Source organism: Myzus persicae, unplaced genomic scaffold (assembly GCF_001856785.1).
Source record: "Myzus persicae strain clone G006 unplaced genomic scaffold, MPER_G0061.0, whole genome shotgun sequence".
Lineage (NCBI taxonomy): Eukaryota > Metazoa > Arthropoda > Insecta > Hemiptera > Aphididae > Myzus > Myzus persicae.
Window position 1 is genome coordinate 167,385 of NW_019103557.1, and position 18,418 is coordinate 185,802.

At 29.8% G+C, this 18,418-nt stretch overlaps 1 protein-coding gene across 9 annotated transcripts in view; it reads left to right on the forward strand.

The window, feature by feature from the left end:
* Positions 1 to 18,418, forward strand: part of LOC111034754 — a 71,987-nt gene that overhangs the window by 18,179 nt on the left and 35,390 nt on the right. For all 9 annotated transcript variants that reach the window (XR_002604579.1, XR_002604578.1, XR_002604580.1 and 6 more), the window contains 11 exons: positions 65 to 106; positions 7,055 to 7,102; positions 7,372 to 7,398; positions 10,829 to 10,861; positions 11,983 to 12,063; positions 13,134 to 13,175; positions 14,357 to 14,392; positions 15,263 to 15,295; positions 16,099 to 16,146; positions 16,645 to 16,659; positions 18,318 to 18,332. Coding sequence is in view for 6 of the 9 variants with exons in the window: in XM_022316102.1 (XP_022171794.1) it covers positions 65 to 106; positions 7,055 to 7,102; positions 7,372 to 7,398; positions 10,829 to 10,861; positions 11,983 to 12,063; positions 13,134 to 13,175; positions 14,357 to 14,392; positions 15,263 to 15,295; positions 16,099 to 16,146; positions 16,645 to 16,659; positions 18,318 to 18,332 (420 nt within the window). In the remaining 3 variants the exon portion in view is untranslated. The remainder of the gene's footprint in view (positions 1 to 64; positions 107 to 7,054; positions 7,103 to 7,371; positions 7,399 to 10,828; positions 10,862 to 11,982; positions 12,064 to 13,133; positions 13,176 to 14,356; positions 14,393 to 15,262; positions 15,296 to 16,098; positions 16,147 to 16,644; positions 16,660 to 18,317; positions 18,333 to 18,418) is intronic.

The following is an 18,418-nucleotide window of genomic DNA, read 5'->3' on the forward strand; positions in this document are numbered from 1 at the left end:
ATACCTGTTGTATTAAAATGGCATCACTCTTTAATTATTATAAATAAATAAATAAATATTTCAGATACTCCCGAGAACATTTTTGTGCTTATAAATGAAGTTTTAAGTAAGTTATTAGGAAATAATTAGGAATAAAACAATATCCCACCCATGTATACCTATATCATTATTAAACATACTTTAATACATTTAGTTTGATCAAAAACTGTATGTCAAATAATTAAATATTCAAGTATCTATATCAAATATAAATAATAACTAGATATTTATTAAGTTTATATGTTATATTTTATTTGTTAATATTATTTAAGTTCTATTTGTTTTTTGTGCGATTCCATGATGTTATATTTGTTGGAATAATTACAATTCAATAGTTATTGTTATCACTTATGTTAGTTAACGAATAACCTTTTTTTGTAGTAAACTGTAATTATGGGTTTTTGGTGTTCGTTGACAGTGAATAAGTAATTGTGGAAATTATAACAATAGGTATATATGCTAAGGGTCAGGGACGGCCAAAGAGTCGATCACGGACAATTTCAGAGTAGGTTATGTTAGAATTAATTTTTAGGGCCATGAATCAGTTCGTGTTGGGATCCCGTACAGTCCACACGTACATTAATCGTACGATCTCCGCTTTTATTTGCTTCCGATAGCAGTAATTTGTGCTCGCTGCTGTCCCCAGCGCAAGTCGCGGGATATCCAATTACTGGTATTATATAAACATATTTATCTTCCAAAGCCATTTATTATACCAATTTTCCTTATCTACTTCGTGAACTCTCGTAATCGTAAACCCACAAGTCCAACCTTATAACCAATAAAGTAACAAAAAATAAAAAACGCTTTATCAGACTCAACCACTTACGATCTTCAGGTTACGCCACCTCTTCACTTTCGAAAAAGACACGAATATTTTAACTTTCGCAAAATTGTTTCTCTCCTTTAGCTCCTTCTGATGATGGCAAATGGTCACGAAAGTCGGTGAACAATTGCAGACATCTAGCGTAATCAAACCTTCAAACCCATAGTCCATATTCATCGAATCTGAGCTAAATTACAAGGATTTTATTATTAAAATTGACGAACTAACCAACTCTTCTAATAGCTAAAAAGCTCTTAAAGCTTCTACCAAAGGCCTGAAATTACAAACGTTCAACCAGGCTTCATATAGAGCAGTTGTTAAATACCTAGAAAATGAAGTTCCCCACCACTCCTTCTAGAGTAAAGAAAATAAACCATACAGAATGGTGATTAAAAATCTTCATCCCTCACCAGATTTTCATTCATAAAAGTGAAATTTCAACCCAAGAAATATTAATTTAATTTATTTCCAAATCGCTCATCCCAATACTTTTTATTGACTTAGAGCCCGATCCAACCAACTCTGCAATCTTCAAATTAACGTCACTCTGCTTCTCAAAAATAAAAGTCGAAGCACCGTAAGCCAAGAAGTCATTCTACAATGCCTCTGTTGCCAATCTTATCACCAACATACTGCAGCCACTAACCTAGATGCGTTCGCTGTTGCGGATTGCACGACTCTTCTTTATAATTAAAAAAATCGAAATGACCCGGCCAAATGTGCCTTTACAACAAAATACAAAGATTGTTGTAGTAGAATAAAATTAAAAGAATTAAAAGAAAAGAGCTAAACGAGGAGGTGAGTAGGGCGAGGATATATGAGACAGACGGTGTGTACCCGGTTCAATAGCCTATAGATTACAATTCTGATAATAATATTATACTACTACTTAATATTATTATTAGATTTACTTCCTAATTTATTAGCTGGTCTTTTAATGTGAAATAATGAATTCACTTACCTTGTATTGATGTGGATAATGTAGATCCTTGTTGTGGTGGTAACGTCTCTGGTGGGTGTGGATCGATGCGCGTTACTATTACTTTACGACTTTTACGATACTACGTTCCTTTTTCTAAATACAGTGCGTTTATTCTTAGCCTTTACGGTAGAATACAACCATGTTCTTAGTTTTAATAACACTTAGAAAACCTTTATGTAATGAATAGATTAGGATTAAAGAATGAGATTTCTAAGGCAGTGCAATAAATTTAAATAAGAGATTTTTGTGACAAAATAATTGGGAGAATATGCTAATATGAATTCATACTTGGTGTTAGAATAAACGCAATAATTTAATTAACTTTGTAAGAAAAGAAAGATCAAGGTAAAACGAAATTCTCGTTTTTCTTGAGACAAGCTGCGTGGACGTGGTGTGCCCTGTTGATTGTGATGATGCACTGCGCCGATACAGTGCATCGTATGATTGCTGCGGCTGTTCCGACGAGCATAAAGAGTAGAGCAAGAGTGAGCCTTGCTGTTGTTTGCGCGTTGTGTATATACAGGAGGTCGATTGTTTTTTCCCACTTGATTGTTGTCGCGTCAAGTTACCATTGACTGGTTGCGTTTGCCACGTGAAATATGCATTCGAATGCCTTTGTTCTTGGATGTTGGTTTTAGCATTTGTCACATTATTTGCAAGGGTACGTTTTGCTAGGACATGTACTCCCATGGTGTTGTCACTTTTCTCCCTTTACGTGACATTTTTAGTGATGATATTATAAACGAGTGTTGTATTATTATGTGTGTGTGTGGATTATGTGTTCTGGTCGTATGTACTTTTATTGAAGTAGAATTAAATGTCCATCATTGTGTCTTTTGTGTATATTGTAATGTGCATTGATTCTTGTAAGTTGCCTTTTGATGAAGTTATATGTGGTATAGCTCATCGGCGGTGTAATTATTGTTCATTGTGCAACAATTAGCTATTTGGCATTTTATTGTTTGAGGTGATATTGTATTTTTGCTTGGGATTGTGTAGTGCACCTATTTCAGCTTGTGCAAAAATTAATATTAAATTGAATATGTACTCGATATGATTTGATGGACCTTTGAGTGAGCATGTGGAATGTTGATTACGTCATAACGTGTTGTTCGATATCTTACTAGGTATTGATTAATTTCGTTTATGTGAAGACCGAAGGTGTTTACCAGAAGCGGCAATTGATAGGACTTTGAGTGAGTCATAACGTGTTGTTGTTGCTCGATATTTTATCATTGATTAATTTCGTGTATGTCCAAATATGAGCATGTTTTTTTATGAGTGTCCGTTTGGGAATTTTAATGACTTCCTGTTGTTTTCACGATTATACGATGATGTATTCGTTTAGAAATTTCGATTGCTTAATAATATTTAAAATAATATATTTAATTACGTTTATTTTTATACGCCAAAATATGTCTTCATCTAACATATTCATCCCATACGTTTATTAGAGTATAAATTATGAATTATAAATTATAAAGTATATTATTTATATATTACATTGTATTGTCCACAAGGACATCATCAAAACACGAAAGCTCCAACCTTCTAACTCCTTTCGAGAAAATACTTCAAATTCTCAAGAACAACTCATTTCTCCTAACCTTCAAAAACCAAGCCAGGCTGAATTTCCCCACCGCTCAGAAATCAATTAACACAATGATATCCCGCAGAATACTCCTTCGACTTCTCATGCTTCCTCAAGCAATAACTCTCCTTTTTCATAAACAAATTTAGATTATTAATCAATCCATTAATATTACTACTCACAACAGTCATCAACAAACTCATAAGATCAATGACCGCCAATAAACTATCCACTCTAACAGTTCTTCTTTGGAACGCTAACGGAATCTCCAACAATACATATGAACTTCAAATCGCCCTGAAAGAAAACAATGTAAATATTGCCCTCATTACGGAGTCTCTCTCACCTTCAACTCAAAATTAAAAATATTCAAATATGACCGTCTTCAGGCAAATCACCCCGACGACACAACTTACGCTGGTGCTGATCTTATTATCTCTTCCAAAATCCCACACTCTCATTTTCCCCCTAAATCAAATCAAAGCATGCAACTAGCCACTACATCTGTAAATATAAATTCCATACATACATAATATCAGCCTACTTTCGACCCGGTTGCCCTTTCCCTGCAGAAAATCTAGCCGTATATCTTCAATCACTTAACAATACACATATCATCGGTTCTGATTTATATTGATATAATAATAACAATTTAGACTTTACGATGGCAATTAATACATCAGCTCGATGTACTGGCTAATACAGTATAATCTATGGTTAATCTGGCATGTTTGTTTTTTTTTGTTTATATTACCCGGAACACGTTGGACAATTATTTAAAATATTATATTTATTCAATTTAATTGTTTTTTTTTTTTTTTTAAATGTCATCGATTGAAGTTATTCTTGTCAATGGAATGTTGACACCTCAAATAGTTGTACCAATTATCGGTGATGGTGCCTTCCTTTTCCGTTTAATATCATTTCATTTGTTTAACACTCAAGAAAGATGTCAGGAGATCCGAAATACAATTGTTTCTTATGTGTCTGATAATTGGAATAACTTTAATACTATGTCTTACAATTCAAATGGTGACAACTTTTCCACTGCTGAGGCTTATGTTCGTGAAATGGTCAATCCTACTGCCTACGGTAGTTATTGCGAATTGGTTGCAGCTGGAAATATTTTCCCATATTTATTTCAAATTTATTATAATAATAATCTTTATGCAAAATTTGGTGTAGATACATTCTCAGTAAAAAGATTGCGTCTAACTGGAAATATTAAAGTAAAAAGTAAAAAGCTTCGCCGTGCTAGATATACGGATAAGACTCGAATCAACCAAGTTAAGAAAGCTAAAACAAAGTACAAAGCAAACAAACACCAAGAAACTTTAGTGTTTCCGCCTAAAATTAATTTAATCAATTGGAAAATTAAGAAATTATCTGGCCTAGCATATAATCCCACAATTGATTATAAAAATAACATTGGCATTTGTGTATTACTATGAACCAAAAATGTAATTTTTGTAACGCTCTCAAGTGGAAAGGCGAAACTCCTGGTATGTGCTGTAATATAGGTAAAACACAACTCGATCCTTTACAGCCGCCCCCAGAACCATTACGCAGTTTACTTGAGGGAGACAATCCTGATCATGATAACTTCATTAATCGTACTAGGAAATATAATAGTTGTTTTCAAATGACTTCGTTTGGTGCTAAACAGATTGTTGAAGAAGGTTGTATGCCAACATTTAAAGTGCAAGGCCAAGTCTACCATTTGTACGGCAGTTTGATTCCAAATACTCAGGAAAACCCACAATTTTTACAAATATATTTTGTTGGCGAAGACGAAAAAGAAGTTAAACTTAGATGCTCTCTTTATCCAGAAATTAAACAAGCATTAGTCAAACAGGTACAAAATATGCTGCATACTGAAAATAAGTATATAGAAAAATTTTCTTTGACCAAAAATATGCGAGTAAATTTAAAAGGAGACAAGACTGCTGAACAATTTTCTGAGCTACTCTTAAAAATTGGAGATGGAAAATATCCATAATGTGAAGAAAAAATTACTTTGCCGACATGATTAGGTACCGTTGTTTACTTTACAAGAACTTACATACAAAATATACCCTGGCATCGAAAACCTCAAAGAAATATCAATGGACTGGTTATGTGAGAGGGCCATTTTGACATCAAAAAATGATACGGCAGGAGAAATAAATAATATATTATTGGGCTCTTTTCAAGCCAAAAAAATAGAATACAGATCGGTGAATTCGGTGCTCTAAATAGATGATGCATATCCCGTAGAATTTCTAAATTCACTCAACCCTACTGGATTCCCACCACATTTATTAACATTAAAAATTGGTACTCCTATAATGCTTCTAAGAAATCTTAGTCCACCAAAATTGTGCAATGGGACTTGCCTACGTAATACTGATCTTCAAAAAAATCTGATAGAAGCTCAAATTATGACTGGATATGCAAAAGGTGAATCAGTTTTTATTCCTCGCATACCAATGATACCATTAGATTATCCATTCCAATTTAAGAGAATGCAGTTTCCTGTCAAAGTATGTTTTGCTATGACAATAAATAAATCACAAGGACAAACCTTGAAAATTGCAGGGATCGATGTAAGAGAGGATTGTTTTTCACATGGACAATTTTATGTGGCATGCTCCAGAGTCAGTATGCCCACAAATTTAGTTATTTTAGCACCAACAGGAAAAACATCAAATGTAGTTTATAGAGAAGTTTTGTAAATTTTGTAAATTTTGTTGTCACACATTATTATTCTTTATTATTTGATTAAGTCTGCTTGATTAAGTGGTAGGTTCTTTAACAGGCTACGAAGTGCACGGGATCAGCTAGTAATATAATATAATATTCCAGCTATTTTTAAATTATTTTCCCCAATTTATTGTCGTCGAGTATCGCTTATCTGTTGTGAATATCGTACACATCCATAGGTATAGTATATCTAAATAATAATATAAATACCGTCATAAACGCTGCCGTAGTTACTGATTCCTCTTACGAAATAGTTGGTGGTATAGGGATTTAGTCTATTTAGTATTTAGTATATAGTATTTACGATATTTTAATGAAGAATATATCCAGATATTTATGTAGTTATTATATCGTGTCACAGTGTCACACAATTTATACTTCGGTCAATGATATCATTTTATAGTTTTAATTTTTCGGTTAATTTTTAAAATGTTTAAACATTTTACAATTTCACGATTCACATTTTATTTCCAATGTTAATTTGGCTTAAATCGAGTTGCATAAATTAATATCCTTTAGATAGGTTATCTATCATAGAACATAGGTAAATAATTATATTAATATTTCATAGAAAATTTGCATTCTTGCATTGATTACAACTGTATATGATATTATTCATAAGATTATTTTATTTTAATAAAAGCTTAGACGTGCTCAGCCTTGTGTTTCACGTGTTTTTTTTACCATCCGCCCGCTAATGAAACCCTGCTCAAAAAAAAAATAAGAAACATACAAAACAAATTTATAGCATTAGTCATGAAGATTTTTATGATCTTATTTATTTTTTATGATTTTTATTATATTAATAAACTACTCATTACTTCTTCGTGTCTTTTAATTTGTATTTAAGTTATTTATTTTGTATTAAAATTAGATTCCAAGGATGAAAATGGGACTTCTATTGGATGTATAACGAAGATAAGTTAGTTTTTGTACTGAAAAATCAATTTAAAACATGTATAAGTCATTACATTTTTATCCTGGTTCTAATTTAATTTTTTGAAAATATGACGTTATAAATACATAAATACATTTTATACATACATACATACATACATATATGCATACATACATACATACGTACATGCATACCTACATACATACATACATACATACATGCATACGTATATAATATTATGTTTGAAGTTAATTATAGATAATAATTAAAAAACATATTAATTAATGTTATAGAATTTCATATCGATTACTTCAAGAAAAGTAAGTAATTTTCCATGTCTTCATTCAATTAAATATATATTTATTTTTCGATATGGAATGTAATGAATTGTGCACTCTGATTCAAAATAATTACATAGTTAATTATAAATATGGTACTATTTTGGATTAATGATATAATTGAAGATTTAAATGACATAACAATTTTAACATTTAGATACTAGTTGTAATTTATCTATATTTATCTATATTAATACCTATATGTTTACTTGAATAATATGTTTTATTTTTATTTTATTTTTTATTTGGATTGTGGACACTTCGATGAGTGGCTTTAAGTGCAACCCAGCCTCCTTGGTAGGCAATGTGCTAAGATTCGATTTGATGCATGCTTAAACCTGTTCTGCCCGATTAACCAGTGACAAACAAAAAATAAAAAATAAATACTAATTTCCACTAAAAAAAAATAAAAAATGAGTTATTAATTAAAATAAACCTGAACATTGTACACGTTTATACAAATATTTTATGGCACAGCAGCCCGCGGGTTTGCAGTAACCTGCAACCTGACCTTTTCGTCCGTCATATTGTGCGTTTTACTTGATTTTATATATCTTTGACTTGTAGCATTGCGAGTTCCACGACTTAACTTTATGTGTCTAGTTTGCATTTTTAAAAACAAAATATTCCATCAAAACTTACTAAAACTCGTAATATTATTGCAATGCTCTGTTTTTTTATGTCAATTGAATGTATTTTATTGTTTAAAAGTTATATATTGTTATTACTTATTAATATTCGGTAACCATAGTGTTGTTGTACGCTCGGTGCGTATTATTATTATTATTATTATAATTATTATTATTATTATAATTATAAGTATTATTATACAATTTACAAGTTAAATATTAAAAAGAGTTTTTGTGAGCCACAATTCACACCTAGGGGTATGAAAGTCTCTGAGACTCACTTAATATACACATAAAATTTCAAGAAAATTGGTCCAGCTCTTTCGGAGGAGTTTGGTAACAAACATTGTTTATATTGCGACACGGGATTTTTATATATTAGATTTAAAATAGTAAAATATAAATACAGAAATAAAATCGGATCTATAAAAGAAATCAAAAAACATCACAAAAACCGCACTAAAATCTAACGATCAACAAATAAACGATGGTTTTGAAATCACTAATATGTAAGAAAAATAATAACAAGCATCAATATAAATCCAAATTTTAAAAATTACAAACAAAACAAAGGAAATCAAATAATAGAACAAAATCCAACATTGAACCCATAAGCAAATGGGAAAAACATTAGGTTTTTCTTGGTTACCAGAATAATCAAAATACCTTAAATTGTTAAATAGTAAAAACTTAATAAAACCAAAACATTTCCTTAGGTAACATACAGATAATCTGCACTTAAACAATGAAGATATCTGGATTAGCTTTTGATGAATAACTCACTTATATATAAAAATAATAACATATACATAACGATAAAATAAACACAATACGAGTATATTATAGACTAAACATGTTAAAAGTACTAGCAATTATAAAAGATATATAATATGGAACAGTAGATACAGAAAGGAAAAAAGCACACTAATGAAGCATTTCCCCAACCCTTCCCCCCCCCCTCATAGAAAAAATTACAATTTCAGAATTTTTCTTTTGCCAAACATCAGTGCCATTAGTGTGAATTTGTGCGACTTTAACCAGAATTTGTGCAACAAATTCGTTATACCCGAAAAAAATCGTTCTTATAAATATACCATTGTTCTATATTAAGAAAAATAATTGTTATGTAAATATATATAATATATATATACTCTATATTATGAGACTATAGATGGTGATGATGCGAGCAGTATATTATGCTTACCTGCTGTGGATTGAGGAGTGAGGACCCAGCTTGATAATTACTTGATAGAAATAATATGTTTTATTTTGATTGCGGACACGCCGATACATAAAGGTCCCCCCGGCCGCTTTTGAGAGCCTGCCTTCCCTGGTCAGATTTCACGATAGCAGTCGCTTAATAGCAGGACACTATTCGTGGTCGACCTCGTACCCCAAATTGTGTCCCCTTAAACATAATAAGACCCTAATGTATTGTAGGACGTAATTTATGGATCGTCGTGCCCATACGCCGTATCCGGCAAGCCCGCTATACGCCCGGCTGCTGAGTTAGCGTAACTGCCCCGAAAATTACGTTTACATTGTAAATAATTATAATTATCATAGAAATAAACAGACAAGTTATGCCTTAAAACTCAGTGTTGACTTATTCTCAAACTCAATGAAACAAGCCGGTAGGCCACTGTTTCACAGTGTTAATATTGTGGCTTCGATTAAATTCGGCATCAATCTTTTTACAGCTAATTTTGTGCCGTTGCACAGTTTTGGTGCATTCAAATTCCGTAGTAAAATAATTGATGAGCCGACCTTCAAATTCAAGCAATGCGACTGCATACCGGGCGATACCAATGAATTCAAAAATTCAACTGGATAGTTGACTGCATTATCTTCATTCAAAGCGCCATCAACATATTTATATGATGTCAATGCACTAGGCAATTTTTCTTGAATGAGATAATTGATAGCATTGACTTGCACATTTTTTGGTGCTACAATTGGGAGTTCACTCAACTAATTGTGATTTCTGTAATTCTGGACAATATTCGGAAACACTCGTTAAATCAATTCTTCTTTTGGTTGGGGAATTGTACAAAAATTGTTTGGCAACCTAATTAAACCGTTTGTGTTATCAATTCGAACTTTGCCATTTCCGATTCCCAACAATTTCTTCCAAAATCGATCTGCCAATTGATCACTGTGCAACTGAACACGCATGTTTATGATTAACGTCAATTTCTGCACATATCTCCACAGGAAAGAAGACTTTAGGCACTCATGATCTCATCTGCCGATGTCGAGCATGGAATTACGGGCAGTGTTTTCCTTAAATCACCAAATTTTAAAGTTTTTTGTTGTTTTTGGCTATGTCGCTAGGTATGCACTTAAGAGGCCATAACTCCGGAACCACTTATCGCACAGCGTACAAACTTCAACGAAAACATCTACATATCAATTTTAATATGGCCTGAAATTAAACCTCAAAATCGGTTTGGTGAATCTTGAGTTATAAAATGTATTTAAAATGTACACTTGTTTATATATGTAATATGTATGCAATGGTTTCTTACAAGTTTTTAATAACACAATTACAATAAAGAATATTCAATGTACTGATTGTTGGGCAATTGTATGAATATTCAATACTAATAATTATATACTTACTTAAATATTATAATATATAAATAATGTATTAAGAATAACTTAGATATCAAAATACATGTCTAAAATTCAATAATCTGTTATTTACCATCAAATAAAAGTTCTATAGATAGTTATGGAACAACAAAAAAGTTTTAAAATTTATTTTAGTTCATTTTTTTTAGAGGAAATCAAAAAGAAAAATATTGAGAAAATAGGTATGGAGATTATAATTACTATTTAATCAGTATACAATACGTTTTTTTCAATTAATATCATTATTAAATCCAAAATGAAAGTAAATTAAACGTATATAATGAAGCAAATCAAGCAACGTAGCTAATATGAAAAGCATGTTATACATGTGTGTGCGACTAACAAGGTAAGGTTAATTGGACACCACAGACCTCGCATGAGGGGGGTTCTAACTTAGCCATTAAGTGCACGTACATAAGTCAAATATGTCCTATCCTCAATCTGTTAAGTACCGATTCATTTTTTCTATTTAACGAACTGTTTATAAATCTAATGGTCCTATTTTTAATTGTGTCGAGTTTGGTGTTTTGTTGTTTCCAAGTATAGAGTCATTTGTGGTTGGTTATATCATTTATGTATCTTTTAAGGTTGTTATAGGAGGGTCCTGACATAATATTAAATTTAGGATTTGTGGTGGCGAGCTTAACCTGTTTGTCAGCTAGTTCATTCCCAGGGACCCACCCACATGAGAGTTAATTTATGTTAAATCGCTCTGTATGGCTTATATTTGGTAGTTACTACCCATACCAATATTGTGCTCCTTTTATTTTACGGTTAATATATCTGAAATTTGTGCTGACCTCTCTATTTTATTTTTAGCTTCATACTTTAAACAGTTTATATGTAAAAACAATTAATACATTTTTAATTAGAACTTATATAATAATCAATTACCGGGTGACTAGTTAAATATTTAAATTTTAACTATATAGTTTTATATAAGATTTAGTATTACCTATATCTAGTAAATTAGTTTTTAACTTTATTTTAAAATGTTCAATGGTTGTTTGATTAACCGTACAAATCGATTATTCGCACCCCCTTGGTTCCCAATTAGTGCGGATAATCGATGCTCCACGGTATTTATACATCTAAAATGAATAACTTTTACTCGTACACATTTTTATAATCAAATAAATACTGTAAGTCTGTAATTTATCTAGTATGGTCTATGAACCCTGAAAATGATGGATTACAATATTGATCATTGATTGTTTAACGAAAACGTCATGTTAAGCGGAATTAGTATAAGCCCAAGAAATTAGTACATTTTAAACATTAAATATCCATATTATTTTAACAGATAAAATATTGCTAAAACTAGGAGAAGGACCGGAAAAAACAGAAAATCAATATTATGTGCGACAATTTTATAGATGTTTTCGTAAGTTTTCAAAAAATATACCCGTATAAATAAGAAGTGTTTTCATAAAAATAATAGTATTGAACTACTAATGTACAGAAATATTATTCATAAACCTAAAGGTTAACATATTAAAATGGTTAACACAATATTAGTTATAACTAGGAACGGAGGATTTGTAGCATTCACATATTTATTTTACCCAATCATCAAAATAGCGGAATAAGAAACAAACAAGTTTTGTGCTAAGACAAGACTAGTTTTACAATTTTATTCTGAGATTTTTTGCTTTTTTCATTTTATACTTTTTGATACATCATATTTTAGTTAACTAGGTAATAACTAATAACATAACCACATGGTACAAAATAAATAATTAATTCTAAATACTTGACTATTTTACAATCAATGATTTCATATTATTTTTGAAGGAGTTGAATTTATTTTTCATTTTTACCGTAATATACATGGGTTTCGAAGAAGTGCATATTAATACTGGCCTGTTAGATTATTTTCCATTAATTAATTTTGCTTATACATAAATAATTTATTGTCATGGTACAAAATATGACCGATATACTGAGCCATACATGTTACAGCCGCAGATACCCGATTAATCAAATTTCACATTCGGCTTCTAAACTGTCAACTACGCTTTCAGTTTGCAATCTATTTTATTTTTGTAGTGATTCAATAAGTACAAATTTCATTGAATCTAAAACTTTTTTTTGTTTATATGTTAATGACATAACATATAATTAAATTATGAAGGTATTTATTATTCTTATTTTAGGTATTTTTTGAACTATTAATATTTTTTAATTAATCCCTAGGAACATTTTTTAGTGGATATTGTATATTATAGGGTTTTTAAGTGCAAAAGTGCTTGCATATATAGTACTTTTTAGAGCTAATAGTCTTGTGAGCTAATTATAAGATATTATAATATAAAAGTGTCGATAGTTCTTTGATTATTAACATATTATTATTATTAATAAAAACTTTGTTATTTTTATTATCAACTATAAATTATACCTACATACTTGTATGCACGTAATCTAATACAACACGTAATTTTTTGTTATTTCCAGAAAAGTTTAAAAACGATGTGTTTAATATTAAATTTGATAATGGTAAACTAAAAAATAAATCAATGTTTTGTAAATCTATAATACAATGGACTTTTTTTATAAAAAACAGAAAATAATGAAACCGTATATTTTTTATTTAGTAAATTAATATTTTTAATGTAGGTAAATTTTAAACACTGATTAGGTTACATGTAATGGATTTGCATATTATATAGTCCTGAGCATGGTATAGAGTCGAAATACGGGGTTCTTCTTTCAATAGACCATATATTATATTACTAGACATGCTTTATGGTAAGGTCTGTGGCAAAAGAAAAATGGCACTTTTTGTTGACTCGTTGACTCGTACGCGTGGTAGTACAATACCGCATGCTTGGTCTATTTATTCTCCATATCAGATTAACAGGTGGGTACGCGTACGATATGTGTTCTGTCTAAAACTAAACTCCACAATGGTTATTGTAACTTTAAGGTCAACACTATAAGTTGTGCACAGCCTACCAATGAGCTAAGATATTGGCTCCAGTTAAATTCTACGAACCAAAATGACTATTTAATATTCGTGAATCATAAGGAATAAGCAGCTGTTTGTTAATGTTTTATAGTGTAACTAGCACTTTGTTAAAAATTTCAACTCCATATGCTTCAAACTTTATGCACTTCGTTATTTAATATTCGGTATAATAGGGTTCAAATTTTACCATATTTAAATATTTTCATTAGCCATCTTAAATCGTAAAATACTTACACCATTTTAAAATGCAAATTTAGTAAAATGTTACATGGTGCATACTTACTGCATGGTGGCACGGTGCCGTGAAAATTAGAATAACTCAACTATCTTTGTTTAGACTCTACGTTCATCAATTAGTGTTAGTCAGTCTAGGACACGTTCGATTATATCTAAGTCTAAAGTTTCAAAGTTATATCAAGTTTGTCGTTTTTACTTATTCCAACTTACGTTGGATTGGATACAATGTACGATTCGGTGGATTTTGATAAAGCTGTATAACACTGTAATAACCTGAGTTCGGCCGGAAAAACATTATCAATTAATACAAATTAGTGTATCTTGGTTTTGGTTCAGATTGCAATACACCAGAAACCCTCTCGGAAGTGTACTCAACAACTTCCCAAAGTTTCATCGTGATCAGACATATATTTACTTTTATAAATTATACATTAGAGCTTGAAGCATAATAATTATTTTATTACTTTTTCAGTAAAACTCGAAATAAAGACTACTCAAATTGAGATAAGTAAGTTAGTATTTATATAGTTATAATTATTTTGTATAGGTACTCATATAACAGTACGCATATGAAATTAATATAATTATACATTAATAAATGTTAACATGTTGTAAGTGCACTTGGTCAAAAAAAAAAAACGTATGAATCTGTTGAATTTATTAAATTTTAAAATTTTAACTGTATTCTAGTCACATAGTTATTTTGTAATCGCTTTGCCATAGTTATTTTAAAATTAAATTTAAATTACAAAATTTTTTGATCATAACTTTTGTTGTAATAACATCTCGTAGTCTTCCTAACATTTAAAACTTGTTGAAAACAATTGGTTTTTTGTATTTTTTACCAATATATTTATTTGGCTCAAGACCTCGGTATCGGCTGAGTTAATAATTTATTTTTAAGTGTTTTAAGATTATCTTAAATTTTCTAGCTTTTTTATGGATAATAATTTTAAAAATATTTACAATATTCAATAAAATTCCCATGTCTACAAAAAGCTCAAAAGAGACAACCTATTTTGAAAATTTTGCATTTTCAAATTTACGAATAGTATTAATAAAAATACTTGTTTAAAATGTCAAGTATCCACAAAAATTAGTTTTTAATAAATCCAAAAATATAAAAAAAAAAATTGGTTTTAGTAAAAATGTCCTTGATTTTTTTACAAAAAAAATTTTAAAACCAGTATCTACATTCATCAATTTAGAAATATGAAAATAAGAAATCACAAATTTCATAAATCACTTATTAGCAAAAAGTAAAAACCGGCTAATTGTGCAGTGGTTGACGCCATAAAATAAAATAAATAAACACTAAAAAAAAATTGTTTTTCCCTTAAGATAGATGAATATAAATAAAATTATATTACATTTTTAGATGCTGATAAAAAATTGACATTAGCAGAAAAAAGTAAGTTAATAACTTAACCTTTTGCTTTCAATTTTCACAATTTATCATGTTATACATTTTTTAAACGTGTTCATCCAAAGATGGATTAAGTGATATGAGACGTATGGTAGTGTCAATTGAATATCATGTTTACCACTCGACTTATTATTTTATTTATATGCATCAGTAATAAGTTTTGTTGAACCAGTTGGTTGGTCATCGTTAACAACAATTCAAGACAAAACAAACTAGTGATCACTTGTAAAAACTGTTTTCAACACAACAAGTATGGTATTTAATAATTGACAGTAGTTTTAAGTGACAAGAGTATGAGCTACGGTTGCAAATATGACGTTCACTGTATGTGATCTGCATAAGACATCGCCATCCTGGGAAGATCTTAAAATCTCAATCGGGTAATAACAGCAATGTTGCTGGATCAACATTGACGAGAGTACTTTAGGGTCCGTTACTGAATTATCTTATGTGCACTTTGCTGAGATTTGGGATATCATTCAGATTTAGGTTAAAATAAACTGTAAAGCAAAAATTTTTAGAGGGGATGTTTTTGAATCGTCTACTAACATTATGCTCACACATTAAACGTGATCCATACGAATTTCATAAATGGCTGTAGAATATGGTGGAACTTCACTATGAAATGACACTCGTGCATTAAATTAAATATGTTTCCCCCTTATTTGTTAGTATACATAAAACACCATAATTAATAAGGAATTTACCATGGGAGTATATTCAATTAATATTGTATAGATAAATAAAATGAATTAGGTATATTAGAACTTATTACATATCTTTTTCAGGCGAAATACTACAAACAAAGGACATTGAATTTTTGATGAACAATTTAAGTGAGTAATTTTGAGTGATTGTTAATTAGGTAGGGACGTAAATTTCATATTTGTCATTTGATAATTCCAATAAAATTATCGGTAAGGTATATCAGTTTTTGTATAAGTACTATATTTTTGTATAAGAGTTGTCAAGTCAAAAATATTCCAATATTTTTCATACCAATATTATTATACTTCAAATAAACTATCTACTATTATTCGATTACGGTTTTTACACACTTCTTCTTCTTCTTAGGGTTTATTGGGCCTTTAAGAACATTTCGTCTCATAACCAAGCTCACATCCTTGTCTATCCAGTTCTAGAGTTCTCCAATTGGAGATACCTCCCATTTATTCAACATCCTTTTTTTAAACACGTCTTTCTAATATCAAATTGATGTTTAAATACCTAATAATAAAAGGTAAAAAAAGAATGATTAACCTAGCTTTGATTATCTTAATATTTCAAATAAAAATTTCTAATTTAGAAATTTTTTCCATATCCATTTTATGCAGTTTATTTTGAAATCGGTAAGAATTTCGATTAATTTATTTTGAATATTAATTAACTCAATTCAAATGACTTATTCGTATATATTTTATGTTAATATTTTTATTAGTTTAATAATATAAGTTGCAGTCAAAATTACATGAAAATATAATCATATAATTTATATTATACATAATTAAAAATTCAATGTTGGACAAAAATAATATGATGCATCAATATTTGCCATAAGCATCATTTTTATTATTGTTTTTCTAAATAAATAGTGTTGCATGTAGGTGTAGAAAATTGACATTCGTGAAAGACATACGGGAATAGAATTTTAAAATTAATCATATGCAGCAGTCGATACATCAGAATACATCTAACTGTTCATTTATTATAAATGTCAATATTTAAAATAAATCCTACACAATTGAGGAATTTATGATGTACCCTTTTGATTTATTTCTAATTCAATAATAAGTAAAAATATACCATATATTACCTCCATATTCCATTAGACCTGAAAAAGACAAGATATTATTGGGGTTATTCATATAAACTCATAAAACAATATTGCTAGCAAAACCTGTCATTTTTAGTGACGTAAAATATATATATTATGTTTTATATACTTATGAACATAAAAACAATGAAATTCTGTTTCCAAACTTAGAACTTATTACCAGTTCATCAAAAATTGTATCCATATCAAAACAATTTCCTGGCTTAGATCCAGCATAACTTTTTGCTCCACAGCGGCATTGGGCCTTCATATGCCATTTATTTATTAAATTAACCCAGAACCATAATGGAATTTAGATTCTGATACAATTGACTATTTGTCAAAAATCCGCCTTTTCTTAGTTTGATTGATATTGACTTTAAAAGTACAAAACGTTTATGCGGAAAAAATAATAGAAAATTTCCACATGATGTATTTGAAAGGTGTCTTCTTAATGGCGAATGCAAAAAAAGGAATTGGCTCTCAACTCAAAATCTAAGATTGCGCTTTTTCTAATGAACACGCCTTCAGTGTTCCTAATTTTGGATTTACAATTTTTTTAAAACGTCACAATTTAGTTAATGAACACGAGAAAAGTATAGCTCATACTACAAATGTCCGTAGATGGTTTTTGAGAACAACTAAAAATAAAGACGTTATTGATCATGCTTTACAAGAAGAAATACAAACTCAAATGAGCTACTGGAAAAATGTGTTGCATCGAAGTTAGAAGAACTGATTCATCAATTTGCCCCACAATGGAATAAGAGAAATAAAGATACTTAAATCCAGAATTATTTCATTTTAAGTATTAACCATAAATATAAATTGTAAAATATTTTGATATAGATACTTAAATAATAAATAAATACTTAAATACTACTTAATGTTTTTTATGGTTTTTTTAGAGGGGGGGGGGGTTGGCCGGAGGAGCGGAAAAAACTTTTTGCTCCATAGCGGCATTGGGCCTTCATATGCCATTTATTTATTAAATTAACCCAGAACCATAAACTACTGTGACGTCTTATTATAACAAATTTCGAATGCTTAACCGCATTTTATACAAATATGATGGTAATATTAATCATTACTATTTGTAATTATTTTGCAAGTTATATCAGTTTATTGTACTGTTAATTTATAAATATTACATTTTTCATAATATTGTTACTTAACTATTCATTTTAATTGCAGGGGACACCGATATAGGTAAGTAAAAATTAAAATTAAAATCAGCATTGAAAAAAACTTGACTACCTAATTTGACACTACCTACAATAATTTGTGTTCCTAGG